Source organism: Chelmon rostratus, chromosome 6 (assembly GCF_017976325.1).
Source record: "Chelmon rostratus isolate fCheRos1 chromosome 6, fCheRos1.pri, whole genome shotgun sequence".
Lineage (NCBI taxonomy): Eukaryota > Metazoa > Chordata > Actinopteri > Chaetodontiformes > Chaetodontidae > Chelmon > Chelmon rostratus.
In genome coordinates, this window is record NC_055663.1 from 18,620,378 (window position 1) to 18,646,998 (window position 26,621).

The window sequence follows — 26,621 nt, forward strand, 5'->3', positions numbered from 1 at the left end:
TAAAGTCCACGAGATACACAAAACGCGTGCATTTACAAGTTTTGCCTAACTTTTTCTTAAGTGCGATTGCAAAAGATTTCCACAACGTCTCACTGAATGTTATGACTGCACGACTGTGGTGCAGCAGTGACCCAACTTCTCCAGATCTCTCATGAGCTACTGTTGGGTCATGACTCACACTTTAAAAATAAATGCAACAGAAGGCGCAAACTGTGTCAGATATGGAGTTCCAAAGATGCGAGGCAGTCATAGGGTTGCAAAGGGCCGGGAAGCTTCTGGAAAGTTCAGCAATTTGGACAATTTCAATGCAAAATGGTACGAGGTGGAGTATGGCAGAAAGTCAGAGTAACATATTTCATCAGCCTCCTGGTGGATGGGAATTTGTGGATTAGAGGAATTTGTTGCTTCATCAGATCTCACAAACATCAGCTGCCTTCGAGAGAAAGCGGCCCCTGACTGAGAACACTCACACTGGGGCAACAGGCCGAGGCTTTCTGGGTCTTTTTTTGAGGGGTGTCATACAATTATGTCCACTCATGATATGGTAGAAGGTTTGTTTCAGTCTGCATAATATGACATGGTGAATACAACCTGAGCAAATAACCCTTATTTTTCCATTTTATCCCCGTTATATCTTCTTAATTCCCATCAGCTTCAGTTCAGGTCACTGTCAGTAACACTATGGTACGTACCAGGATAAAAACTCTTTAAAGCCGCACAGTGACTCGTCTTTTATGTGTCATCTGAAAGGTTTTGTTTACAGTGACAAACTCAAAGAGAATTATCACTTGACACTGCAGCTCCACTCTGCAGAATATTTCAACATCTTTCAGCTCATTGTTTTAGTTGTCTGACCTGCAGCTTTACTGTTTTGACTGAGTCTCGCTGCTCTGAGCTGCATCATTTCCAGGCACAGCAGGTAAATGTTAACACTGGAAAAGCTCTAAAACCTGGCTGTAAGCTACCTGCTCAACGTGACAGACAGAGTTCAGCAGCTAGCTGGTGAACACGGTGCAGCGTTTAGCAGCTGAAGAGCCAGGTATTTCCCTCAGGAGTGAGCAGAGACCGAGCTGAAAGGAGAGCGAGCATCGCACTTACACTCTCCAGGTGAACATAAACAGGTCTTCAAATGAATGCTAATGCTGCGCCACGTCTGCTGGAGCTGTCAGCAGCACATAATATGTCAGTGCTTTGTTTACAACTTGTTCCCCCAAGAGGCCAAAAAAAATCAATAATTATTGCTTTAACTGCAGCTCAGAGTGTACAAAGGGCCTGAATGGTGTCCATGTAGGTTTCAGTTAATTGTAATGTTTTCAGGTAGGTATGAAAAGCCGCCCAAGAGCAAGAGTTAACTGCAATAAACAGTTATTGTTTACTCCAAATAGATGCTGAAAAAGCCTGGAATGAGTGAATCATGAGGAGCTGAACCAGGCGTCACAACTGCTACGTCATCTCCACAATGATCTGCACCTGATGAATCATTCAAGCACTTAACTCTCCTGTCATTTCAGAATCGATCATATCGGCCTTCTTCGCAGCTTCAGTGGCTCCATGAAACTGTTTACCAATCAATTGAACATTGCAGCGGGAATAATCACAGCTGTGCTGGACTGTCTGCGCTGGAAAAGCTCCATTTCGTCTTGTCCAGCACACGTTCCCACCTTTCTACATCAGTTCAGCCTCCTTACACACCTGCTCCCAGTTCCCTCATCAGCTCCCAGTGTATATATATAGCTACCCCTGACCTTCCTGACAGACTTGTGCCTCTGAGGCGGTCCAAATTTGATGTCTTATATTTGCCCTCCTGTTTTTCAAGTTTTTGGACTTTTGGCTTCCTGCACGATCTCTTAGTTTCGTTTCCTGCCACCTCTTACTGACCTGTGTCCTGCCTATCTGTTTGCTGCCTGTGGAGTCTGCTTATGGCTTTCAATCCAGACTCGTTAGAAAGAAAAAAACATACGCAACAACTCCAATACAAAGAATATTAAATACTGCCCAGAGCCAATATGATCACACATATTAAATTTTCCATTCTCCAATATTTATTTTGAATAAATCAAATCTTTCATACTATTCCCAAAACAATACAGTGTCTTTATACAGTGTCTTCTATGTTGACAGACAACAAAAACACGACCAAGTATTCCACATATTATATGGAACATGAACTGGATCATAGGGAGGATTAAAACAGCCATTGCCAGCTCAGTGTTTACAGCTCTCCATATGTTTCCAGTTTGTGTGAGTTTCGCTGACACGCTGAGAGCCGTATCGGAGACCACCCTGTGATGATGTAATTACCCAAGACAGGATGTGCAGCCGAGGGGATCGTACGGCCAGGGGGACTCTCCCCCGTGCAGTAATGTAATCACCTGACTCCAGTCATCAGAGTGAGCTCGAGCTGCACCCCCACAGTCTGGGACTCCAATAGAAACGCACTGCTAAAAAGGGGCCCATCCTGGTGAAATTCACTGCGTTTATGTTACATGTCTGGAAACATATTCCTCCAGTTCTTGTGTGCGACAAAGAAACAACAGGCCATTTGCTCTTTTCCTACAAGACTTGTTAGAAACAGAAAAAAAGTTATTTGATTTCTTTTTTTTCCCGTAATTCGTGACATTTTAATTTTGTTTAAATATGAGGGATTTAATTTTTATGTATTCAGTTGGTTGTTTATAGTATTATAGTCAGAAAGGCACAATTGAATCCGTTATTTAACAAAAATGAGACTTGGACTGGACTGCTCACAGCAGTCCAGTCCAAGTCTTAAAAGCATTGGAAGAACTTTGCTCTGTTATGTACAAAACACCATATAACTTGAAAAAAAAACCCACTGTGTAAAGGAAATGTTCAAATGCCCGTTGTGGTCTTGAAAAACCTGCATCACGACTTGCTGTTTATTTATGAAGACAGGCTGTGGAGTGTTTTTCGGTCCCCGTCCTACCCTCACCCCCTTCCCCCTGCATGTTTCAGATGTTTCCCTGCTCAAACACACCTGATTCAAATGAATGTGTTGTTATCAGGCTTCTGCAGACCCTGAAGATGAGCTGATCATTTGAACCAGGTGTGATGAAACAGGGAAACATCTAAAACATGCAGGGCAGGCGGGCAAGGAGTGAAAAACTGGATATAAATTTGTCTTTTTTGTGTACACTGACATAAGTTCAGCTTTTAAAGAAGAATTGAGAAGGTTTCTGGTAAGAGAATCTGAAGAAAACAATACAAAATGCCAACTGGGCACCTGATTATGCACAAAATTAGCACTTGATATCACATAAAAAGACAAAAAAAGATCAATAAGAACTACATAAATGGTGGTTAATGGTTATTCCTAATGCAATGAAATGTGACTGAATGAGAGACAAAATACTAATATTGCATTTATGACCCAAATCCATCAATTTGTGTTGTGCATCCTACTCAATTTCTATATTATTTGTATTTCTACTCAAGTATAACTAAAAAAAAGAAACGGTCTGAACTTTCTGTTGTTTCTGTTGTTGGAAAGCAGCCTCGTGACTCTGCTCTGATACTGTGTGGTTGGAGAAACCAGGGGCCACTAGGGGCCCTCCTGACTTAAACAGGCCGTCTGTGCCTTTTAGGTGACGGGGCCTGTGTAACATGAGCCGGAATGAAAACTGTGCGCTTTATCCGGCCGGCAGTGCAGATGCTGTTCGCCAAAGAGAGAGAGAGGAGGTGCATGATGGATCCCGTCCCACTTCTGCTCATCTTTGTCACATCTTTGCCATTTTGCTCGGCGGTCTACACCGGGCCCCTCCAGCCGGAGATCTCCAACGGCACTTTCCATCACTTCTTCGTCCCGGACGGGGACTACGAGGAGACTGAAGACCCGGAGGAGTGCCAGATGCTGTTTAAATTCTCGGATGTGTATCCATGTGGGGCCTCAGAGGAGAGGGACTCCGTGGTGCGGGACGACTTCATCATCACCAAGCTGCAGGCGGAGGACGCGGCGCGGCTGCTGGAGGGCATCGGCCGGACTGTGGCGCACGACCTGGACGGAGAGGACAGCTACGGCAAGTTCCTCCAGCGGGAGATCTCCCAGATCGGCGAGGCTTTCTCCAGCGTGGACAAGTCCCTGCTGGAGCTGGAGGTGAAGTTCAAACAGAGTCAGGAAAGTGAGCTGAGAGAGGAGCAACAGCTGAACGGCTACGTGATGAAGCAAGTGAGCGACATCAGGGACGCTCTGAGGGGAACCACGGACATCTCTGCGGGACTCAGAGACAAACAGGAGCTGCTGTCCCTCATCATCCGCAGCCATGGCACCAGACTGAGCCGCCTGAAGACTGAGTATCTGAATGTCGGCTCATAGTGGGGTTTTGCAGCTTAGAAAGTGTGTGTGTGTGTGTGTGTGTGTGTGTGTGTGTGTGTGTGAGTGTGAGTGAGAGAGAGGACCCTCCAGTTGAGCAAACAAGTGGAAAGTTCAATGTGGCTTATGAATATCTTTCCCAATTATGTCGAATATCTCCGGCCTTTGGTTATCCCCGCTCCGTGGTCATGTGTCATTAAAGGGAGCTGGAACAAAAACATGTACACATTCCTCTGAGTCAGGAGGGGGAAAAGGAAATGTGGACATAAATTATGTCTGCACGGAGCCCTCTGTGCCACCTCTGAGGAAGAGTTTCATCCAGAGGAGACTGAGGACGGAAGCAGATTTATCGGCCTCTTAATCAATAACATCTGCATTTTCTTCTGTATGGTTTAACTTATCTTGTTTGTGCAATTTTAGGTTATTACAGATCAATAAATGCTTAATATTCATCACACATCTCAATTTTTCTTTTTTTTTTTTTTAACAAAAGCTTTGTGCTGCAAACTTTGCTCGTTCGTCCTGTGGCAGACGCGGCCTTCCGGTGCTGTGCTGTAAAAACCGTCTCCATCTTTTGGAGCCTGACGTTACCATAAACATAGAAAACCTTTGAAATCTGAACTTTTGATTTCCCTCCTCTGTCGAGTCTTTACGTCACCGTGTTTGTTGTTGGCACTACAAGTGGCAGACTCGACCATCCCGTCAAGTGGCCCTGGTTAATTGGCGTCTGAAGTCTGTCACTGCCTCCCACCTCCATCTGGAAGCCATTGACTCAAGTATGAAATATGTTTGTCCGCAGGCAGCCACTCTCGGCATTATCTGCTCTTTCGTCTGTCAGGATCTATAAAATTTGCGGCTGATATGAAATGATTTCGCGTTGAACTTCTGACTTGGTTCGGATGATGTCATTAGGCTGCTTAAAAATGACTTACAGCTTGTTTAATTCTCTTAACAAAACAACTGGATGTGCTCCTCTGCCGTGTTGACATAGCCTTTATTTCAGACACACTGTTTATGGGAGGAAAGTTGTTTTGAATTCCTGAAAGAGATTAACTCTACAAACTAATCTACTGTTGGGCTGATTTAATTTGCAGTGCCCCAAATTCAATATTTGGAATGCCTTTGCTTGAAATCTGTGTATTTTCTATCTTTAACTACCATTTAAATTGCTCTTTTTTTCTAGCCAACGTCTGCAACAACCACACAGTAACTGCAATAAGCGTGCCCTCTTTTTACAGAGATAATGTCTCTACAGATGTGAAGGAGCCAGATGTGCTGCCATGGGCGCAACTGGGTGTGATTTCCTCTGTCTGGTTTTCCTCACAGTCCAGCTTCCCCTGAGGGACCCCTTTTTAAAAACAGCTCTCTGTAGCTCGGCACAGTGCGGGCCAACCCCGTCAAAAACCCAGAGCTGTAGGAGCTCTGTGTGTGGAGAAACCCTATATGTCTATATGGCTCTTAATTTTCAGGGGCACTGCACAGGCAGGATTTGATTAGAAGATTTGGTTAAAATTTCCACTGTGTGAGGTAGAGTGGGTCACGAACCCTCTCAGAAACAACCCACTCATCTTACTTCATTTGTCTTTTTCTTTTTTTTTTTTTGGCTCAAATCATTAATTCCACCTATGGAAAAAATATTTTTTTTCTGCAGATTGGTTTCAAGGCCAAGAGGCCAAGAAGAGGAAAGGTCTGAGAGTCGAGCACGCTGTTCAAAGAATGTATTCTCTCCTCGCTGACATATTTTAAGGACAAACAAAGAAAGGTCAGGAATGCAGTGGACCTGAGAACTCGCTGATCCCTCTCTGTGCAGAGCACAAAGCCCCAAAACCTCATGCCTCAGTAGTGCTATTATTAACTAGATGAGAGCTATATGAATCCCACAACTGCTGCTGGTCCCACCATTATTATCATGCAATGAATACTGCTGAATATTACAAGTGCTACGAGTACTGTAGCATTACCGTCCTGCAGCTGCATCTGCCACTAAATGATTTCTGTTTAAGTTCTTACTTGAAGAAAAGACACAAGCTGGTCATTGATCACACTTTAATGACAATAAAATTATAGATTTTGACAGCTTTAACTTAAGGTCCACTTACTAGCTTTTAGTTTTAACCGCGTCTCATGGTGCTCATCAGCAAGTCAACACATGGGAACTGAGGTTTTTCAGGAGCTTTCAAAAGCATCTCAGTGGACTAACTGTGATAACTGAGAAAACTGCCACTGAGCAAAGTCCATCCGCTCATGAAGACCATGAGATGTGATTGAAAGCTCTGTGAAAAAACAAGCAAGTGGAACTTGGGTTAAGACTGGTTTGTCAAACTGCTCTTTCAAACGCCATGAATGAACTTTCACACTTAAATGTAGATGAATTTCCATGTTTTGCAACATACAGTCTAATACTGAGCATCAAAATCCTGTCAATATACAACTGTTTTACATCCCTGATTCCAAAAAAGTTGGGACAATTATAAATAAAAGTGCAGTCATTTGCAATTATTATTACTTTATACACTGCTGGGAATCTTAATCTGTAATATTGTAGTTGTGCATCATAATTTCTGACATGATTATATTTCGGATTAAAGTACCTTAAAGCTGTACAGTAATTCCTACAGTTACTTCCCATCACGGCTCAGATAGCCTGCATTTCGCTGCACTCATGCTCACTTTTAAGCACTGACCATGTTTACTTATCTAACACTTCAGGGCTAAATATGTACTTTTCAGTCCACTACAGTTCACTGACAGCCGTAGTTGGAAGTGACATTGCGGAGTGAGGTTTTACATGAAAAACACTGACTGAGCACATTGTTGACTTTAAGCTAGCCAGGAGTATGTGGAGTAATTAGACCACCGAGCTGCTCAACTACTTTTTAATGCAGGACATGTTCCTCCTCTTTAAACACACGGTGCAGGTGTTTTGTGTCACTGTTACCACAGAGTGAACGATAACAATGTGAAAAGAGTCATTTTTTCTCATTAATTTTCATTTATATTTACATTTTACGGCAAATACTTCATCTTGTTTGTATAAACCTCACTTTTATGGATTATTCCAGGCCGTTGTGATACTAAACTTAGGTAAATAACTGTTTCCTTCTTTCCCTTCAGTCTGCAATTTGTACAACTCATTCATGAGCAATAAGGAACAGTAATTTACTGCCATATTTAACTGAAATAAGAATATAGCTGTCTAATTTCAGAACTGTTTTGCATATTACTGCATTACTGATACAAAGCATGTCATTTATTTTATTATGAACTGAAAATGACTTGCAAACACAGTCTCCAGTGGCCAATATGGTTTTAACCAACAGCAGGGATTTCTTCAGTCCATGAAGAAAATAGATATAATGTGAGCAATACATAGCAGAGCTAAGGGAAGGAGAAACCTCAGGAAATGAGTGAAGCCATCAACTGATGTCAGAAATACTTAATTTCTCCTAAAAGTTGTGGGAAGGAATTACAGCTCACAGCAGCCGGTGAACATGATGTTAAAGGAATAAAATGTTTAAAACAGTCATCAATCATAACACAAGCGTCAGTGTGCTCTTGTCAGGTTAAAGTGATCAGAGAGCCTCTGATGCAGTTTTATCTGGATTTCATTTCTTTTTTATGGACCACTGAAGTTAATTAGAGGAGGCTTTATTTCACTATAATGCACAGCAGACAGTGACTTCATTTTATTCTGTTCGGTTTTATTTGTTTTTTTCTTATTTTTGTCACTCGCTTCTGGTCACTGACTCAAGCTTCGGTCAGTTGCACATTTAAGAGTTCAGAGGCGGTTGAATTAAACAGACTCCTTGTAGCACAGACAGGAATATAAACAGCCGCTGGTTAAAAGTTTGGGCTCCATTAGCAGACTCCTCTGCCTGCTGACACACCAGTGAACTCATGTCATTACAAGAGAAAAGACCACCACAAAGAAGTTGAGATCATGTCGGTTGAGTGTCACACAGGCAAAAAAAAAAAAAAAAGAAAAAAAAGGTTTTACATGGCTGTTTTATTTTTCAAAAATATTTCGATGGGGGTAAGACCTCAAGAACAACAAAACATTTCCCTCAAACACAGTTTGGTCTTAATGCTCATATTTTCCCTTGAATAAACACAAATGCATCTGCATACATACAATTCAAAAAGTACATGTACATATCTTGTTTTGAACGGGTACATAATGATACACAGTTGCCCTCTGAAATGTGACAGGACACATCCATAGATCTTCAATACACATTTCAAAGTTGTGCTATTGAACTCTGCCAGTGTTTCTTTTTCTCTTTTTTTTTTCTTCTTAAACTAGCAGATTTTACAGGGGGGGAAAAATGTGTATAACTATTCTCCTCTCGAAGAGCAAGCAATAACACTGAACAGTTCATTCATAAAGAGGGACGGAAAAAAGCACCAGAGGAACTGAAATCTTCTTCAGTCAAATGTCACCTCTTTTTCATTTTCATGTGAGCGAGAGCCAGTGTCCTGTGCTTCCTCTGTGCCAAGCTGCGTGAAGGCTCTCTCTGCTCTGAGTCCCTGGGTGAAACTGTCTCTGGAACAGGGCTCGTCACCGTTTCGGGATGAGACAGGTGTCTGTTAGATGTGTGGCGGCCTGTCACACGCAGCCGTTCTCCTGCCTGGGCTTGTGCACCACGGGGGTGTGTGGAGGGTAGAGGGAAGGAGCGAGTGTACACAGGAAACCAGCCAGCAATGTGAGGCCCAGTCCACCCCATGCGCAAAACATGGACCAGCCGTACCCATGACTGATGTCCTCTGGTATCCCAAACATGTAGCGGGGGTAGCGGGACAGTTCAAAGTTGATCCCGGCCACACATGTGCAAAGGGAGATTATGCAGCAAGTCCCTACAGAGGAGGAAGAGGGAAAAAAATAAGTCAGGCACGACAGCAACCCATTTCCATCTCCACTGATGCATCATCTCACCAGCCTCTCATTAGCAAAGCCCTTACTGCCCCTCTGTGGTGACTCAGGGTAGTGCTCTTTATGTAAAGTGCATCTTACCTCCCATGAGGAAGAGAAGTCCAGCGACGTACTGCATCAGATCATGCTCCTTACAGCAGCCCAGCACGCCTATGATCCAGCCGAACAGGATGATGGATATGGCCATGCCTATGAAGCTGGCGGTCATCCTCTGGAGGTCTGCGGAGCGCAGGGACAAGCGGCGGGGTTTGCTGAAGTTTCTCGACATTAATTCATCAGATTATGAGAGAGAAAAGAAAAAAAAAACAAACAGAGGGGGAACTCACGGAGCGCGTGCCACTCATCCTGCCTTATTGTCTTCGTCAGATTGATTGGCAGGTTTCTGGGCAGCACTGATGATGAGTAGTAGTATTTTATTGGTGTGCAGCGCGGAACCAATCCTGTGGATGTAAACAACACAAAGAGGATGTCAAATAAGCACCGAGATCAGATAAAGAGGATATCACAAGGCTCTCTGCTGCCACCCTCCACCCCCCCCTCTCCCAAAAAAAAAGAGCACCCAACCCCCTCTCACCACCGCCACCCACCCACCCATCCACCCACACCATTGTGGAGTAGCTTATTGTACGCATCTCGAGGCTTCTGTTACTACAGCTTGCCCCTTTGTGCTGGAAAACAACACGTCGGCTGCGTTGTAACTGTACTCCGCGTTATGACTGCGTAGGCCTTGAGGGTCCGTGCGCAGCATCAGCACCTTGGATAGCGCATTCGTGCGCAAAGTATTCAATGATAGCGCCTCGCGCACGCAACAACACAAAAATGTGCAAAACAAACACATTATAGCACAACGCACGATCCCCTGAAACCAAACCTTTAAAGATCAAATCCTCCGTCTCCAAGTCATATCCCTCCCGGTGGCACTTTCTCCACAGTCCGGTGATGGTGGAGTTGTACTGCCGACTGCAGAGGGACTCCATGGCCGGGGCAGGAGGCAAGAAGTGCCGCTTGGCCCGCAGCAGTGTTTCGCCGCTGACACCGGAGCCCCTCCTCTCCACATTTCTCTCCTTTGGCAACATGCGAAGTGGAAGGTTGTTGTTGGAGGTGTAGATGTAGCCGGGGTCGTTTCTTTTGTTGGAATAATTCTTGCAGCGTTCCCGGTGCCTCCTCGCGTCAGTCTCGTACCAGTTGTCTGTGCTGATCGCTATTGCTATCAGCCCCAAAGCGCAAAACGCCAAAAAGAGACCCGCCACGGTTAAAGTCCTCATAGCAGCCATGTTCCATGCGTATCTCGCCTCGGTGCCGTGATAATTCCACGGGACAGCGGGACTCCGCTCCTGGCTGCTGCTGTCAGTATTTGAGGTGGGGAGGAAATTCGGCGGTACGTGGAAATCTGAGCTGCAGATAAATCCCCAAAGCCCTCATTTCTTTGATTTGTCAACCACCGCCGAAAAGAGCCAAATTCCGAGGCGGAGGATAAATAAATTTGGGCCTCGATGAGCTATTTTGGTTGTCTCCTCTATGCCTCTGAACTCAGTCTAGCCTAGATACTGGTCAGTCCAACATTTCTTTCCAGTAGATGGAGACAGAGCAAATATTTGAAAGCACAACAAGCCCCAGGCCTGCACCTCCAGTGGATCATGATCTGTAGGGAGAGATGGCCAAAGTTTGATACTAAAGCAGGTTTCTGTTTCCTGCATCACCTCAGCTGCTGTTGTCTGCTGCTGTTGATGTGTTCAGTTATGAAAGACACCATATTAAAGCCCACAGAGGGCCTCGCTGTCTCTCTCTGGTGTACAGGAAGCGGTTTCATCATATCCAACATATTGCCTCTGGTAACTTCTTTCCATCCCAATGGGACCAAACTTATCAAGAATACAGTGGAATGCTGTACAAGTACAAAAAGTGGTTGTTAAGCCACAAACAGCACAATATACATAAGTTGTTAGATGATAATGTCACATGTCTAGCAGGATTTTTGGTCATGACAGATGTATATGTGCACCTGAGTTTCATTTGACGCTTTTCCGGAGCAAAAATATGCAACACAAACAAGTTAGAGAGACACCGAAGCTCCGGACATGTCACTCAAAACATACTGGTTTCATTCTCTTGGTCAACACTTCCTCAAATGAACCCTAATGCCTAACTAAAAGAGGAACAAGCCCGGTCCCAAACTTCACTTTTGGTTTCAGCGCCTGTGTTCACTAACTCTTCAAAAAATTCCTACATGAATAAATCTGACTGGGGGTTTGTTGCGACTGACAGTGAGAAAACAGGTAAATCTGCACAGCGAGCGCAGGAAAGCATGTTTTTTCCACTTAACCATGAGAAGCTCAGAGAAATAACAATTTAGGTTTTATCTTGAGTGCAGGATTAATGTTGCTCCAAGGTCACATCGGGACAGCACTGGAACTAATGAGGGGGGAAGTTGAAGCATACAAGGGGACATCATTGAATATGTGTGAATGATTATGGATAGGTTGTGACTATATTCTACTCTAAAAAAAAAAAAAAAGAGGAATCATTATGAGTTACTTCATGCCTCTTAAATATGCAGCAAAAGGCACGTAAATATGATTGGCTCAGACTGTAAATTACACCAGGCCACCAGGAACTAGCAGATCTCTTGAATTTGACAACTGGATGATATGAACGTAGACTGCATCAGGTCCAGCTTATTGCTCACTTTCAGTTCCCATTTGTCTGGTGAAGTCCGTGCTCGACGGAGTTGCGTGTCTCTCTGTGAAGCAATAAGAAAAAGTTAACATTCATCACAAACTTCAAGAACCAAGATTCTCATGCTGCCTTGTTTACATGATGGACGGATATGTCATGCCATCTGTAAGTGTTACTGCTTTACGGTCTCTTTTTTTTTTTTACCTTTTAAAAAACAGATGAGGGGACTGAGGAGTGTGTTCATCTGTTTATTCTATGTGTCTAAAAGAAAAAAAGTTAGTTACCGGTAATTCTAGCCACCAAGGTGGAACTTTGACCGACTAACATGAGAAGAAGGGGAAGACTTACACTTTCAGCTTTTATGAATATATGTATGAACTTGTGTTTTGGCCCTGCTGACTTGGTCTGTTCTGTTATTCTACTCATTTGCTTGTCTTTGTGCGCTATTACAAGCAATTAAAATAATGTAAAACAAATTAAAGTAATTCTAGTGGAACAACTAATGACCACATTTGAAAAAGAGACTCAAACTTACTGTCTCTGTTACAAAATCTTTTCTTTTCTCCTCTAAAAGGCCTCAGAGGAAATCCTTCCAAATGAACCTGAGGACTATCGACCACCTGCCGAGCTGTACCCCTACCTCACTAACGTGGGGGAGATTTATGAAGGTGAGGAGGCTGGATTTAAAGAGCATGAGCTTGCAACACTACAGTGCCTCATACTTTGTGTCACTTTCAGACCATAGATGGACCTTCCACTCTGAGCGCCTCCAGCCAGCGGACTTTGACGGTTCTCCAGTGAATCATCTCACAGAGCTCCAGTCTGTGTCTCCTCAGCAACTGACGCAACCCTACCGCTACAGCAGCGAGCCCCTGGCCCTTCACCTGGACCCACCGCTCGGCCCTCTCTCTGTGTCACCACAAGTAAGTTCGTGTGCAGAAACGCATGACCGGACTGGTGTGAAAAGACACAACAGCTTCACACGTGATTTTAAACACGTGCCAAAGCAAAACTGCCATCCTGAAGGAGGAAAAAGCTCCCGAAATTTAATGCAAGGTCAGTTTTTATTATTTGTAGGCTGCAGTGATGTTCTGCACTGATGAAAAAGCTACATTATGTGATTCACACACAGTCAGTTATATTTCTCACTATATTTCCTATGAGTGAAGGACGGAAACTAAAGCATAAAAACAATAAGGGTTTTGTTAATTTTACTACTTTTTTGGTTTGGTACAAATTTAACACAGCATTTTCCCCCTTTTGAGTAAAAATAGTGGCAAATTAAAATGTTAAGTAAGGATGCTACTAATGATTGTTCACAAATCATTATCGTCATCTGTCAGTGACTTTCTTGATTAATTGTTTAGTCCATAAAGTGTCAGAAAATTGTGAAAAATCATGATTGATTTATCCAAACCAAAGCTGTTTAGTTTACTCTTTTATAAGACAAAGAAAAAGAACATGACAAAGAACATTCACAATTTAGGAGCTGGAATTGATTAACAACATAGTTGATTAATTCTATGTAAATTGTGTAATCGAGTTATAATTTCAGCTCTATTGTCAATATACATAAATGAGCTCCAGAATTGAATTCTAGGTCAGAGCAGAGAGGGCTCTTCAGACTAAATCTATTGCTGTGACTGTAAGAACAGCACAGTGTACTCTCAGGAAACATGAAACATCATGGATTTAGATCCTTTCAAACCAAAAAATAATAATTTCGTCTCTATAAGTACAGTGCATGATGTGGACAGTCGGGGATGTTTTCACCGAAATGTCACCCACACCATGTGGTCTTGCTGAGTGCTGAGTTCTATTTTGGCGGAGTTACTTCCTCTTTTAGAACAATGACTGGGTTTAAACGAAAATGTCAGGCCGTGATTAACTGCAAAACAAAAAACCACTCTCAGCTCTATCACTCTTTTGTGTAAACTTGACTCATGACACATTTTAAAATTTCTCCTAAAGATCCCATATTACGCCCCATCCCTGTGCTATCAGTACCAACCCCCTGCCTCGCCCGGCCATTACTACTCAGAAGAGGAGCAAAGAGAAATGAGTCCCCTGCTCGAGGTATCAGATGGGGAGGATGAGTTTGAAGACCACTCCTCCTACAGGAAAGACACTAGTGAGTATATCCTGTGAGAGCTGGGACTGATATCATCCAGTATCGGTAACTGCACCAAACTGATCCACATACTGATAGTGTAGATATTTATTTCTCTGCACGCTTTTTTTTTTTAAATATTCACTCTGAAAACCTGATGAAGAAGTTGTCAATTTGCAATTCGCAAGTTTTTCCAAACATTAAAGGAGTTGCCAAAGCAATTTGCACTCATACACCTGCTTGTATGTGAAACCGACTTAACCTACAGTCAAATACAGTAAACTGCTTTTGAATACGTTTAAATTTAATGTATTTTTGTATATCTTTTGCTCTTTTGATCAGAAGCGGAATATGGTTTTCAACAGCCTCTTGTAACCATACACATAACACCAACAACAATAATGCCAAACCAAATTACAACAATAATAATAACAATCAAGAAAAAAGAGCTCTGGTTTCCAATGCAAATTTATTACTGACATTAAATGCGCTGAAAGTCATATTGAAACCTGGAAAAACTGATAACTGTCTGAACAAGTCTCATATTTTGTAATCCAGACAACAAGAAGAAAATCCGCCTGTACCAGTTCCTCCTGGACTTGCTAAGAAAGGGAGACATGAGTGACAGTATCTGGTGGGTGGACCAGGACAAGGGCATCTTCCAGTTCTCCACAAAACACAAAGAAGTTCTGGCCAGCCACTGGGGTACTCAGAAAGGAAACCGCAAAAAAATGACCTACCAAAAGATGGCCCGAGCTCTGAGGAACTATGGTAAAACTGGAGAGATCAAAAAAGTGAAAAAGAAGCTGACGTACCAGTTCAGTGAGGCGGTGCTGAGGAACCTCTACCTACATCAGTATCCTCACTGATGAGGGAGCAAATGCTGTCTGTTATTACGCTAAAATCACTAAACTAGCCAAGATTGTTTTGCCTGTTTGCAATTTAAGTTAGTTTTTCTACCAAGTTTTCTTGCGTATTTATTTGTGATGTACAACCTGTACGGCATTTGCTTCCATATAAACTGCTTCGTTCCAGACTCAAGTGAAGTTTGTGTGTTTGTGTCTGTGTACGACGATTAAAGGATAATAAAACATCAGGGACAGTTAATTTTTTACACGTGTCTAAATAAATATTACACTCTGCTGTTTTTGTCAAATTACTCAAGTGAACCGAATCCACCACTGGGAATCACAGACAAGAGCCATGAACTGACAGATAGTCCTGAAAAAAATGTAAATTAGCTAAAAGCGACAGAATCAGATTCAGGTTTGTTGCCAAGCAGATTTTATTATAATGTATGGCACATGGCAATAAACATAGTGGAAGAAAGGAAAAAAAAACACAAGCACCACAAGCGTCAAGAATAATAAATAGAAAGTAGAAAAATAACAAATTACTAGATAGATAGATAGATAGATAGATAGATAGATAGATAGATAGATAGATAGATAGATAGATAGATAGATAGATAGATAGATAGATAGATAGATAGATAGAATTGTCCTTCTTCTTCTTTGAGGTGTTAAGGCAGCTGACATCCACGATGTTGCATTACTGCCACCTTGAGGAGATACTGTAGCATCGACATAGAGCTGCCTGTCTGGTCTCATTTATCATGCGCTCCATTAATTTACAAATGTGTGAAGTCAAGGCAGTAGGTCTGTAGTTTCCAGGCCTGTTGCTATCTTTTCCAGGTTTCCTTATTGGGATGACTATTGCTTCTTTCCAGCTCCCAGGCATTCCTCCCTCATCCCACTTTGTCATATAGTTTTAATAGTTTTCCAGACTTTGTTTTAACATGCTGTAACATATTTCATCTTCAGCGGGTGCTGTCTTTACTGTTTTATCTAGTGCCTTTTCAATACCCCCATGTTAAAATGGATACTTTCCCAATCATCTGTATTACCTTTTCTACCCAAAGCCTCAATGTTTTCATATTCTGTGCTGTCGACATTGGTCTCCCTCCCTGCCATCCTGTCAAAGACTGCATGGTGTTCAATACAAGAATATCGTTCCGGACCTGTACAGGCCGTAGGTCGATATTCATACAAAAGTTCCCTACAATACTAAATCCTAGTACAACCAAGTCCCAAAGTCCACAAACCCCAAATCAGTGTCTTTTTATCAGATTTAAAATTCGTCGTCTTTAAACAGAGTTTTAAAAATCCGCGCATTCTCGGCCAAAATCCACTTTCCTACTTCCGTCCTTTAGAATTTTCCCTAAAGGGATTAGCCTGTGAAGTGCCGCCCCCAGAAAAGCTTCCGTCAACGTCATTTTGATCAACCAATCAGAGCCCATATATTGTTTCGGTGCAAATTTCAAACGCCGTCGAGTCGACAAACGGCCCGGCAGCCCGATAGCCCCGATAGCCATAGTTATTAGTTAAACCGCTTTCGCGTTAAAGAAGATTTTTGTTTTTTATAACTTTATAGCTGTCTGCGGTGGCAAAATGAGAAGAAGGTAAATAACACAAAATTCCTATTAATTTGAGTCTGAATTGTTTACGATAACAATCGAAGGTTATATTAAGTCAGCAAACTTAACAGCTAGCGACTTCCTGATTGGCCTGTTGATTTTAGATAAAGCTAGCTTTACTGTGAGCAGATGCACGCAGCGTGTGCCATATTTTTAACGAAGACGCCGTCTGTGTGTGCTGCAATGAGTAATTTTGAATGGTAATTATTTTTTTCCTGCTAATATCATGTCACTCCTGCTGTTCGTGAGCTGATATTATTTAACGCTACAGTACAGAATCGCGAAGCTAACTTTAGCTAGTTCAGTGGATGAAAGGGTTGTGGTATCTAACGTTAGCTCCCTGCTACCAACAGAGTCTGCTACCTGATTTTAACTTACACACTAGCATTACCATTAATATTGGACTGGTTTTTGACTGGTAACAGGTGTTTGAACTAGAGGAAACTGACCCTCTCGAACCGTTGTTTTTCTTCCAGTGAAGTCCACGCAGCAGAGTCTGTTGCCTACCTCAACAGAGCTCTGGTCAGGTTGCAGGATATTTGGGAAGAAATCGGGATTCCAGAGGAGCAGCGCCTACAGAGAACCAACGATGTTCACAAGCACATTGAAGTGAGTCCCACGTCAATTTACATTAAAGTCTGGTTGTTGGCTATACAGAGCTAAGAAAGTCTCACTTTTTTCCGTTTCCCATGTTCTGCAGGGTTTGCTCGACCTAATGATTTCTGAAGAAGAGGAGCTCAAAAAGAGATTACTGAAAAGCATAGAGTCCTGTCTTAAGGAACTTAATGACTTGTGCAGGGAACTTCAGCTGCCCCCCTTTGAGGTAAAGTCTCTTTTGGGAGTATGTGCTTGTTTTCTTAAACCAGTCTTAGTCCAAACATATGAGCAATTTTCTAAATTTCTGCATTTCTGTAAAGGAGGAGGATGGCTGCACCATGTTGCAGATGGAGAAGAATACTCGCACACGTCTAGAGGCGATGAAGGAGCACAAGAGGCAAAGAATGCAAGAGCTTAAGGGCCTCATTGGCAAAGACCGTGAGCTGTGTGATATTATGTGCACTACCCCTTTTTCCATTGACCAGGACTCCATCCCATCACTGCAGCAACTGGAGACATATCGCACCTACCTGGATGATTTGACCAAAGAGAAGGTGTTGCTGACTTTCTGCTTTATTTTAAATACTTGCTCTCATTTTCTTATTAGGGTTGTAACCTGTATTGCCTTTTCAGGAATGTCGTCATGATGAATTTGTGAGCATCAAGAGGGATATCATCGCATGCATGGATGATCTGGAGCAGCAACCAGAGACCAGTTTTGAGGTGGATGTGATGTGTGAGGATGAGGAGGCATTTTGTCTGTCAGACGACAACATTGCTGCTGTTAAGCTACTCCTCCTTCAGGTGATTTTTGTGATATTTGTATCTAAGTGTTAATCTGACGCTATGATTTACAATATCACATATTACAATGCTGATAAAAAAAATAGTAATCCTGTACATATACTCAATTAAAACAGTACAAAGACAATATATTTAATATTTTACCTCATCGACTTCATTGATTTTTTAAAATATCTGCTTATTCTGAATTCGATGCCAGCAACACATTTCAAACAAGTTGGTACAGGAGCAACAAAAGACTGGGAAAGTTGTGGGATGCTCAAAAAACATCTTTCATTTCACAGGTAAACAGGTTGACAGCATCATGATTAGGTATGAAAGGGGCATCCTGGCAAGGCTCAGTCTTCACAAGCAAGGACTTTGTGAACACATGATTGTTTGTTTAAAGAATATTGCTACATGGCTCGGGAATACTTTGTAAAACCATTGCTGGTAAACAGTTCATTTGCAAAAAAAAACCCGAACTTTTCTGTTTTTTGGAATCAGGTATATGTGTCAGTCTAATGGTTGTATGATTTTTATGCCTCCTTTCAGTTACAAGAACGCAAGGCGGAGAATGAGGTCCGTTGTTCAGCTTACCGCACTAAGATCCAGGAGCTGTGGGAAAGACTTCAGATTCCCCAAGAGGAGAGAGAGCCCCTTTCTGAGCATATGGTTAAATCAAAGAAGAAGAACATTGAGGCAGTAAGAAATCTACCCTATGTGGTCATTTACATGAATGAAAAGTAATTTTAGACAATGCATTAGAGTGTTGTTGCTTCAATCACCTCCAGGACAAGTTTTGATGTGCAATCTGTCTTTCCAGCTCAGGGCTGAGGTCCAGCGTCTAGAGATGCTGAAAATGCAGAGCATGAAAAGTGTCATTGAGGCAATCAGAGCTGAGATCGCCCTTTTCTGGGAGAGCTGCTTCTACAGCCAGGAACAGCAGCAAGCTTTTGTTGCATATCATGCTGGTGAATAACATTGTATAATGACAAAGCCCTTGAATGGATTATATGCAGTTGGTCATCATGAAAGGAGTGTGAGTGTGAGTGCATATCTTTTCTCCACAGATGATTTCACTGAAGAGCTTCTCAACCTGCACGAGGCTGAGGTCAAGACCCTGAAGAAGTATTATGAGGACCACAGAGAACTTTTTGAAGGAGTCACAAAATGGCAGGAAAACTGGACTGTGTACTTGGAACTTGATGTAAGTGCTATCCTCATGAATTTAGTGGGGAAGCATTTAAAACAAACTTCTTCTCTTGGTGTGCTAGGTTGTGTGTGTGAATGTATGTTCTTTCCATCTCAGAAAAAAGCGAATGACCCCTCGAGGTTCAACAACAGAGGTGGGAACCTTCTGAAAGAAGAGAAGCAGAGAACAGACCTGCAGAAAAGTTTGCCGAAGGTGAGGAAATGTTTGAAAGTGATGTTTATTAACATGTTCTGTGGGTTCAGTAAATACAAAAAACAGGATTGCTATTCGATTGTTTTTCTACTTGTAATGGAAGCTGTTAGTGGGGATTTAAAAGGGGGAAAAAAAGTCAAATCAGATTTTTTAGCAGTAAAACAAATTAGCTCAAGCAAACCTTATTGATGAGAATGGACAGAGGTAGTTGGTGTATTACCAGGTTTAGCCAACAGATGGGGATAAACATTAATTATCTCAGTCTTCAGTTCATGTGCAAATTATTGTTGAGCACCAAGTTTTGATGTGGGAAGGGCATTTTGGAGGTGAAATATAGACAAGAGAAGATTATTGCTTTTCTGTTTGTTCCAGCTGGAAAAGAGTCTGAAAACCCAAATTGATGCTTGGGAGCTGGAGCATACCAAGGAGTTCCTGGTCAACGGACAGAAATTTCTTGAGTATGTGCAGCACCAGTGGGATCATCACCACACTGAAAAGGAGAAGGAGAAACAGGAAAGGGTATGTTGTTATCTTGTCAGAATGACTACCAGGGCTGCTCTGTTATGGCAAAATTCAAGTATCATGATTATTTCACATTTATTTTCCACAGTGACTTTGGAAACATCATGTAGTCACTGAACTCTTAGAGAATCTAGTCTTTTTAACAGTGGTTTTCCTTCAACTTTAAGTATAATTCAACTGAAGTACAAAAAATGTCTTATAATGATAATATTAATAACATTAATATGCAATAAATAGAAATACTTATTTAAAATATGAGTAGTATTATGATGTGTTTATTTGGTATATAAAATGAGAAAGGACTGCTGAAATGCAACTCTAGTGTGTTTGGCCGCTCCAAGCACTAGTAGCGTAGCAGCACAGATAGACGAACATCAGAATCTAAGAGTCAGCTGGTTTGATCAGGTTTTCACAAATGACGGCTCACTTGACTGTAGTGATAATTTCATTATAAATATCAAATAAAAATGAGAATTCAAATTTGATTAACTGCTCGACCCTAATGACTTTGTTCTCCTTGTCTTGATTGAAATAGCAACTGAAAAAGACTAAACAGACACAGGAGGACATGTTATATGGAACTGCAATGAGAACACCATCCAAAAGGCGGATAGCAGTGACTCCCACACTTGGAAAAGTTAGAAAGGTGAGAGTGCAGCAGTCTCGTTAGATTTATTGCATGTGCAGTAATACTAACTGATTGTACCTGGCTGAGTGAATAGTCGAAAGCTGACCCACCTTCTTCCTCCGTCCACTTAGCTCAATGGATCCTCGACCATCTCCACTCCAACAAGTTTCCTTAGTTCAGGTCTCAGTGGATCCAAGTGCCAGTCGTCCATCCAGAAAGCACCTCTGTCTGCCAGCAAGGTATGTTCACTGTCATCCATCAGCCTCGTCTCACTGACAGATTTCATCTTGAGGGTTCGAGTGTTTAGCTTCGTATCTGACTCTCGTTCTGAGTCCATTCTTTATGATACTGGGGTTGGGCAGAGTGCAATATTGTCTCCATCGTTTAACTTGCATACTGATGCCTTGTCAGGACAGTTAGACACTCCTAAAAGTAAGCTGTGAGCTCAAATCTTGATCAAAAGGAGATACAAATATACAGTGAACTAAGGGCTTTAAACTGTGTCAAACTCAAGATGATTCAGTCAGTCTGCCACTGTAAACATAAGCCCCTGTATACTGCTCACTGTAGTGCTAGCCAGTTTGTCAACATAAGTGTATCTGAAGCCCATCTGCCAGTTGTATATACACTCTAAATGAAGCACTGGGCAATAATTGACAATTGAGATAGTAAGATGTGGCAGCTTTAAAGCAGTGTTCTGAGACTGGGTGAGGCTGTTGAGTTTTATAGTTTCATTATAATATATAAAAAAAAAATATATAAATGAGTTTTTTTCCCCTCACTCATTATCATCTGAAATGAAGTAAAATGAAAAAGGGGGCAAAACCCACATGATCATTCTAGTTGGTCTTGTTGTAGGGTCTCGGCCTGCGAACCCCTGGACATGGAAAGACTCCCCGTGCACTAGACCGAAACAAGGAAAACATCTCCCATCTTAATAGAAATACTCCGAGTGGCGCACTAAGGTCTCAGGATACTCAAGATCACACCTTCACCTTTAACTCTTTTGCTGGCTCCTATTCGGAATTTGCGGTAAATGTGGTTTTACATCTGTTTCCCCAACTACAAAAAGTCCACTAGTAGGTCTACTTCTAGGTAAGTTTGTAGAATTATATAGTTAACCCAGTAATTATATTGATTGGAATGTAAGACACCATTTGTCATGACTGTTGAGCTAAAATGATTTAACATTTGTTTGGCCTGGATTTATATCTGCTTAAAATTACATAATCTGTAGGAACATTTTCCTTTTTGAAAATGTCTTTTCTTGCTGTAGAAACTATATATTTTTCTATTTTGCAGACAAAAGTTCTTAAATAAAGCAAAAGATCAGCCACTAAAAAGGGATTGATAGCATGCAGCCAGAACCTGACTATAAAGATTTGAGTCATGTTTTGGGTTGCTTTTGTTGTAGCCAAAATAAAAAATAAAAAAGCAACCATGCATACTGCTGCCAAGACTGCATGATGAGCAGATTTTATTTTGCTAATTAAAAATACATTTTTGGACACTGATGATCTGCATCAGTTCACACAGTGACAACACACACAGAATTAATACACATACCAGATTCTTTCTATTCGTTAGTGCAGTAGGTCATGAGAAAATAAAAAGTTCTAATACTCTACTGGAAATCCTGACAGACTCCATTGCTCTGGCTCACAGTTTAACGTTTGACTACATTACTGTGAAATCTGGATGTCATAACAGACGCTTTTCCAAAGTGAATATATACATTAGCATTTCATATTTCCATGTCACATGCTGACTCCGTGTTCATTTCACACACATGGACTTGTATCTTCAATCACTTGACTTTGACATTTTGACACATTAACTATGAGCAATGATTCTGACAGTTTTGACTTGTCTTTACAGAGAGACCTCTCGAAGGCTTCGAAAGCGAACGTGAAGGCCGGACTGCTGAACTCCACCGTCAGTAATCAGTGACGAGTCAAAGCAGCCGCTCTGCCACCAGAAGTCGTCCAGCTCAGCGGTAGTTTGGTGTAGTTTTCGTATAGTGGACAAGCCGGGACTTTAATGTAAACTTCTTATAAACATGTAAATATTTTGATCTGTGTCTCCATCTATCCTGTTTTCACAAGGCTTTCTTTCAGGGTCACTGCTGAAGCAGTTTTATCTGCTGTGTATATAATATGGCAAGTTAATGATATTTGTACCAAGGCTGTTGTGGCATTTTATCTTACATTTTTCATTTGGGGTTACAGCCTTTTTAAGCAGAATGTAATTAGCCATATCTAGAGCACTACATTGTTTTCATACTACAGCAGTTAGCCAGCGCACAATTTTCTTCCCCCAGCTGGAATGACAGCTGAATTTGTTCTTCAGAAATTAAATATTTTGAGTGCTTTTTTTTTTAATCAAGCTGTAAATAAACGTTTTAAAACGTTCATCCTGACTAAGTGCACCTCTTTTATCTTCTGTCATTTTCAGTTCTAACTGAATGTTTTCATTCTAGAGCCTGCGGTTGAGTTGCAAAGGTTTTATGTTAACTGAGTCAAAGTCAGAAGGCCGTGTCCTTTAAGTATTCAATTTTGACCACATACTGTGTGTTTAGTACGTTTCACATGTTGTAGAGGAGAAAATAATTCTGTCTCCACACAGACTCGAAATGGTAAGACGTTCTGTTTAAGCCATGCGGGTCATGAGTTCTTCAAGAGCCCTCTCGCGGTGATTTTCATGAACGAGCAGCACTTCTTTGATCGCACTTTGCTGGAAGCCCATCTCATTAAACTGAGTCAGAAGGCGCAGGAACTCAGCAGCCTGAAATAGAAAAGATTCAAACTAAGTAATAATATGCTTTTAGTTATGATGCGGTATGGCTCTGGTGTTTCTGTTTTTAAAATAATAATCAAGAATCACCTTGCTCTCGCAGTTCTGAAACATCTCCAAGGCCTCCTCCACCTGTGCTTCATCATAACCCAGCTCACACAGACGGTCACTGGCCACCAGGTATTTAAGTATCTGTCAATAACAGGACAAAATATATTAAAATTATCACAATGACATGCCGGGTCTAGATAAAGCATAAACAACACTGGTTAGATTTCTAATTAAAGAAACTTCATACCATTTACATATGTTTATGAGGTTTTTAATTGATTATGCTTAAATATTAATGACAGATCACTAATAAGATGTCAAAATAAAGTAAGACTCCAGGTGTCAATGAGGACACATTCTGTTCGTGTATATCCTTGTTAGCTTGCTTTGTCTGTTTGGCCAGTGATCAGGAAGAACTCCCACTGACTATTTTACTGGCACTATTTATTAAAATGACAGTAATTCTAAATTCAAGTTTGGTGGCTTATTGTAACAAGTGAGTTTTCATTTTTACAATTTGCTATTAAGCCTGAAGGCAACTCAAACATATCTTATTTATACATTATTAGGGTTTGTAAACTACTGAAGAGGCATTAAATCCAATGTGGTATCTACCTTCTCTGGGCTGCGGTAGCCTGTCTTCTGCAGAGCCAGAATAGCTGTGCGTAGAGGGTATCCCCTCTCTGTAATGGTTTCGAGTAGCTCCCTCTCTTCCTGGCTGAGTGCTGACAACAACTCTGCTGCTGAATCAAAGAAAACCCCACAGGGGCCGCCAGTCCTCAGGGCCTGGTGACAAGGGGAGAACAGACAAAGACAGGTTTATGAAGAAAGGGTAAGTTGAAAAGGTTTTGAAGTGAAGATTTGATGAATTTTCTTCTCTGAGACACTGACAGAAAAATAATAACCTTCTGTCTGCCGTTTTTGACAACAGGGCCTGCAGAGGAGGGCCTCTGCTGCTGCAGCCTGCATGGAGAGGGACCAGCAGGTGGCGTGTTCTGGGAGAACTTTCTGCTGACGGAGCCCACTGAACGCTGCCTCTTCTTGCTGTTCTTCTGGCCTGAGAGGCGGGGGCTGGCCTGCTGTGACCGGTGCTGCTCCAGTGCTCGCAGAGGTTGTCTGCAGTCGTGGAGAGAAGGTAAAGACCCTTTGTGGCCTCTGAGGCTCCGAGGTGAGTCGGGCTTACAGTGAGTGGCAGGGCCGAGGTGCATTTCTTTGATCCTGGAGACTGGGTCTTTGGGTGCGGCGCTCCGGGGCCTCTCTCTGCACTTGACAGGCTGGCGTGCTTCCTCAGTGGAGGAGCCTTCATTATCCTCATTGTAACCGTCCTCGTCCTCAGAGTCTGATATGAGGAACTTGACAGTGCGATGGTGCAGCCAGCGAATGTCAGCGGAGTTCAGGCTGTGACTGCGGGGCCGAGGGCTCGGGGCCCACGTGTCACTGCTCCTGCGACTGGCCCTGCGGCTCTCCTGAGGGCTGCTGAACATCATCCAGTATGGGGGGCAGGATGGGGCCTGACAGACTGGGGGCTGCCCGGTTAAAATCAGTTTCTCCAGGCTGAATTCATACTGCAGTTAAAAACAAAAAGGAAAAAAAATTAGCAACAGCCCTTTTACCTGGCAGATGTTTTGACTTAGTAGGAAAAGCATGATTTGATAACAATAACAATGATTCTGTTACATTCAAGTGTCACAGTAAGCCATGACGATGAGCCAACACGCATTCATTTAACAGGTGCAGCACCAAAATACTTTTAGTAAGAAAACAGTATTTCTAATATTAAATTTGTCCCTAAATAAAAAAGCATCCATATAATCAGTTGGATACAGTAAAGTCAGTATATACATATTGTTTTTTTCCTGCTGGGATCCGAAGTAGTTAGGAATTGTATAAGGATGAGTTTGTTTAAAAATACATTTTAAGGAAATTGGGCCTGCTGGACCAAGGTACTAAATTTGACTAACGATTTAACTGACAAATAAATTAAACCACTAATGAACTGATCCCAGAAAGACATTCGAGTTGATTTAAAAAAAATGTTCACTCCAATGTGCGACCTCTGTGTCTTGCAGTATCCGATGGCAGTCTGGTAGAGCGATGTCTGGAGCTGTCACGAGCTGCACCTCCTCCTCCAGTGGTCCCAGCAGGGTCTGAAACATTACATCCTCCAGAGTGTTCATCTTCACCAAAATACGCCAACAGAAACCCCTGCATCAGAAGAACGGCGGAGTCACTCAGCTGTATGTAACAGAACCGACCCTTCATTGCAATTGTATCAGTACTTACTTTGGTCAGGTGTTCCCTCTGAGGTGCACAGCTCTGTGAAACACCGACAGGTGTTAGGAGTGAACACACAGACATCGTCGTATGTGATAAACCTCTTCATCACTAAGCCTCTGACATCATCTGAGGAGTTGTTTACCAATAATACCTCAGACACCTGGCGTAATCCTACCTACTAGAGGTACAGTACACATAATGGAGTATTTAAAGATATATACGTGTAAATTTATACCAGAGTCATACTAAAACTATTCAAAAATAGCACTAATAATATATACATTTGTAATTATTTTATGTTTTACTGTTAATACATTAATAATGTAAGGTGTTTTATAATCTCACCTCAATCTTTTATCATTTTTTTAGTTCACTGTGTTTTTTTCTCTGTATATTCGAAGCCACATTTCAGTCCATGTGACTTTCAATGTGGGCTTGAAGGGGGATCAGGGACATGCTGAGGTATTTGGAAACGTAGATGGCATGATACTTTCCAGAGATTAGCAGATTACATACAGGTGACAGTGTAGCAGTGTGGTTGTCTATTGCATTCGTTTCCTGTTTAACTGATTTGGTGTGTGTCCAGAATGGCTAAGACACATTTCATCACACTGACTGTGGCAACCAAATTCATTTTAATTGCGCTACCTTAAGGCAGGATGCTACAGGTGAAAACGTTTTTTTTCATGCACTGGTCAGTTTTGATTTTTTTGGGGGTGTAAATTTTTTCGTCCACAGACTAGTGGAAAGAAAACATCCAAACTACACATTTATGTGTTTATTTTAGATATCTTTTCTGGAAATGTATTTCAAGAAGTGCAATTAGATTATGCTTAATTTGCATATTTTGACATTCAATTTCAGAAAATGTGTAATACAAAAAGTGATTAATTAGGGAAGTTTCATGGTGATATCTACTTTCACCATTATTTATTTAAAAATACACCTTTAAAGGCCATTTTCTCAAAACGAGTTTTCCCATACTCTGAAACTGATATTTTTACCCTATTCACCTTTAGTGTCTTGCCTTAAAAGTAAAGAAC

At 41.8% G+C, this 26,621-nt stretch overlaps 5 protein-coding genes across 5 annotated transcripts; 3 read left to right on the top strand and 2 right to left on the bottom strand.

Moving 5' to 3' along the window:
• The first annotated feature begins 3,667 nt into the window (after positions 1 to 3,667).
• fibina (fin bud initiation factor a) lies at positions 3,668 to 4,776 on the top strand. Its single transcript, XM_041938405.1, has one exon. The coding sequence runs from the start codon at positions 3,668 to 3,670 to the stop codon at positions 4,328 to 4,330; it is 663 nt and encodes a 220-aa protein (XP_041794339.1). The 3' UTR covers positions 4,331 to 4,776.
• A 3,587-nt stretch (positions 4,777 to 8,363) lies between these two features.
• tmem276a (transmembrane protein 276a) lies at positions 8,364 to 10,765 on the bottom strand. Its single transcript, XM_041938402.1, has 4 exons — positions 10,129 to 10,765; positions 9,584 to 9,697; positions 9,339 to 9,476; positions 8,364 to 9,181 (listed from the first exon to the last, which is right to left on the bottom strand). The coding sequence occupies exons 1-4, from the start codon at positions 10,529 to 10,531 to the stop codon at positions 8,934 to 8,936; spliced, it is 903 nt and encodes a 300-aa protein (XP_041794336.1). The 5' UTR covers positions 10,532 to 10,765; the 3' UTR covers positions 8,364 to 8,933.
• A 1,121-nt stretch (positions 10,766 to 11,886) lies between these two features.
• On the top strand, positions 11,887 to 15,186 carry spi1a (Spi-1 proto-oncogene a). Its single transcript, XM_041938403.1, has 5 exons — positions 11,887 to 12,098; positions 12,508 to 12,601; positions 12,672 to 12,856; positions 13,905 to 14,064; positions 14,602 to 15,186. Exons 1-5 carry the CDS (start codon positions 12,072 to 12,074, stop codon positions 14,910 to 14,912), a joined length of 777 nt encoding a protein of 258 aa, XP_041794337.1. The 5' UTR covers positions 11,887 to 12,071; the 3' UTR covers positions 14,913 to 15,186.
• Positions 15,187 to 16,366: 1,180 nt separating this feature from the next.
• Positions 16,367 to 22,860, top strand: LOC121607524 (protein regulator of cytokinesis 1-like). Its single transcript, XM_041938382.1, has 14 exons — positions 16,367 to 16,504; positions 16,996 to 17,128; positions 17,220 to 17,342; positions 17,437 to 17,670; positions 17,750 to 17,920; positions 18,455 to 18,604; positions 18,726 to 18,873; positions 18,973 to 19,109; positions 19,212 to 19,307; positions 19,680 to 19,826; positions 20,365 to 20,475; positions 20,589 to 20,696; positions 21,316 to 21,489; positions 22,336 to 22,860. The coding sequence occupies exons 1-14, from the start codon at positions 16,494 to 16,496 to the stop codon at positions 22,405 to 22,407; spliced, it is 1,815 nt and encodes a 604-aa protein (XP_041794316.1). The 5' UTR covers positions 16,367 to 16,493; the 3' UTR covers positions 22,408 to 22,860.
• LOC121607534 (ubiquitin-associated protein 1-like) lies at positions 21,916 to 25,621 on the bottom strand. The gene is made up of 6 exons (XM_041938397.1): positions 25,585 to 25,621; positions 25,356 to 25,506; positions 24,207 to 24,866; positions 23,917 to 24,087; positions 23,341 to 23,442; positions 21,916 to 23,241 (listed from the first exon to the last, which is right to left on the bottom strand). Exons 2-6 carry the CDS (start codon positions 25,476 to 25,478, stop codon positions 23,107 to 23,109), a joined length of 1,191 nt encoding a protein of 396 aa, XP_041794331.1. The 5' UTR covers positions 25,479 to 25,506; positions 25,585 to 25,621; the 3' UTR covers positions 21,916 to 23,106.
• Positions 25,622 to 26,621: the final 1,000 nt, after the last annotated feature.